At 45.2% G+C, this 2,512-nt stretch overlaps 1 protein-coding gene across 1 annotated transcript; it reads right to left on the bottom strand.

The window, feature by feature from the left end:
• Nucleotides 1–168: 168 nt before the first annotated feature.
• Nucleotides 169–2,175, bottom strand: SARC_14284 (hypothetical protein; the record flags this gene model as incomplete). Its single annotated transcript, XM_014291586.1, has 3 exons — nucleotides 169–377; nucleotides 1,241–1,417; nucleotides 1,957–2,175. Coding segments are annotated over 3 exons (605 nt in total), but the record flags the coding sequence as incomplete, so codon positions are not given.
• Between the last annotated feature and the right edge of the window lie 337 nt (nucleotides 2,176–2,512).

The raw sequence follows: 2,512 nt of genomic DNA, 5'->3' as shown, positions 1-2,512 counted from the left end.
TACATACATACATACANATACACACACACACACACACACACACACACACACACACACACACACACACACACACACACACACACACATACATACATACATACATACATACATACATACATACATACATACACACACAAAGGGCACTCCCAAATGATTGTAACAACACACCCTTTCCATAAGGCCGGTATTTTTCTCGAGATCCAGATCCTTGACCACCTCCATGAGCCCGCCCAGATCGCCCATACCCAGCAGCTTACTGACAAACGGCTGAGCCGAGAACGGCTCAAAATCATCCAGATGCTCACCCGTACCCATGAATATGATGGGAGACTTAGTCGCCGCTACGGCCGAGAGGGCACCCCCACCCTTCGCGTGACCTGTGTTTTGTATATGATATGAGGCCTTAGCTACATGTCTTGAATGCGGAGTGGCTTGTGTGCGTGTGTGCGTATGGGCATGGATGAGCATATATGTGCAAGGGGGGTTGTGTATTGCAGATAAACAGATATGTGCCTGTAACTAGAGGACGTCATTGGTGGTGTATACCTTGATATAGCCCTCAATGGCCATTGAACTTCACAGGGAATGGGTACTCACAGCCTGTGGATATGTCCAAACCCACAATAAACAGAAATTTCATGTAGCGCGCCAATCCTATACCTACCTGTCTGATGAATGTTGTAGCTTCTCTTATATTCGCTTACATAACACGGACGACTTTGTATCATCCATAACCACCAACGCTTACACAGAACTATTTTAACCCAACCCAATCCATGCACCCATCTTCTACTGTATACACTCACTCTTACAATCCTACTACGCGATGATCAATGTAACCTGACTACCCGCATCCTTCAGTGTCTACACACACACTTCATCATCGGAGTGTGTGACAATCACAGACCCCCTGCTCCTTGAATGCCCTCTCCTGTAACTCCGCTAATTATCCAATACTTTTAAACAAGAATGCCATAGAATCACCCGAAAACACAACCAAATACAAAAAGCAGTGTACAAAAGTAAACCAATCTACACACCGATACGTTCGTATGTACACCCACTCTTACCATCTAACTTTGTGATGACAACACACCCATACGTTCGTATATACACCCACTCTTACCATCCAACTTTATGATGATAACACACCCATACATTCGTATGTACACCCACTCTTACCATCTAACTTTGTGATGACAACAAACCCATACGTTCGTATGTACACACCCACTCATACCATCTAACTTTGTGATGATCACAGACCCCACATCCACCTGTCCCTTGAATGCCGCCGCCTGTAACTCGGCTGCCTGTCCAATACTTGCGTCCATCACAAACACGATATTATCCGGGTGTACAGCCTGGTCAACCTGTAACATCTCTTCGAAAAGCCCTGCTTCTTGTTTATGCCTTCCTATGATGTTCTCGTACAGGATTCAATAAGAAGTGTGTGAATATGCGGATGGATACGTACAATTTAGTAAGGACTCAAGGGAGTATAAGTGCGAGTGTTCTCGTTCTTGGTCATGAGAATGTATCCCCAAGCAGGAAACAAGCGCTGGTGTCTGAGACCAACCATTGTATTTGACTTTGAAGTGCTCCTCGCACTCGGATGCGATACCCCCATGCCAGTCCATATGCTCCTGTACTTGTACTATATAGATACAAAAGTATATACTCACGAATGTACATAGGCATGTGTACAAACATACACGTACCGCCCGTATCTACTTTGGCTATCTCAGATTTCTCACCAACGGTTTCCTGCAAACCCTGACCGATGATTATCATCGGGTTTGTCTCGCTGCCATGTCTTTGTTTAAATCGCCACACCCTACCTGCACACACAAGTGCGTAATACTGTTCGCCAGAAAATATATCTGGAAGGGCATATATAGACCACACTATACACATACACGTAGGATGTTCGCATATGTATACTGCAGGACTTACCACTCGTATCTACTATAATAATCTCGAATTTCTCCTCCTTAAACTTCTGCACACCCTCGGCGGCAATGACCACGGGGTCAGTCTCGGTATAACTTCCGTAGAACGGAATGCGTGCTTTGGTGCAATTCTGTTTGAGCTGGTCGAAGGCACCCGCTCGAAACGTGTCTGCACAAATCAGGCACACTTTCCACCCTTTCTTCTGGTAGTAGTAGCCCAGCTGCGGTTCACAATATCAATATGTGTGTGAGTATAGTGCAAGTCATTCGCATATGGGTATTTAACTGAAGTGCTGTGACTGTTGTCAAAATGGCTGTGATATACGGCGGGGTTGTTTGTCATAGATACCTCTGCCTCGTATAGTATTCGAGTGTGTAATACAATGTTGGTGTCTGTAGCGATGGCGGCTGAGGCTTGTAGAGTAGGTGGTGCGTCTCAGTGTTGTGTTGTCGCCTATATAAGAGTAAATACTTACAGCTCTTTATCTGCGATAGTAACATCAGTGACATAGGGTGATGGTGCGTGATAGAGTTGTGACTGTCCCTATAACGCGAGTATA

The sequence above is a fragment of the Sphaeroforma arctica genome, assembly GCF_001186125.1.
Source record: "Sphaeroforma arctica JP610 unplaced genomic scaffold supercont1.4393, whole genome shotgun sequence".
In the NCBI taxonomy this organism is placed as follows: domain Eukaryota; class Ichthyosporea; order Ichthyophonida; genus Sphaeroforma; species Sphaeroforma arctica.
Note: the sequence above shows the minus strand (reverse complement) of the source record. Positions and strands in the feature narration are given on the sequence as shown.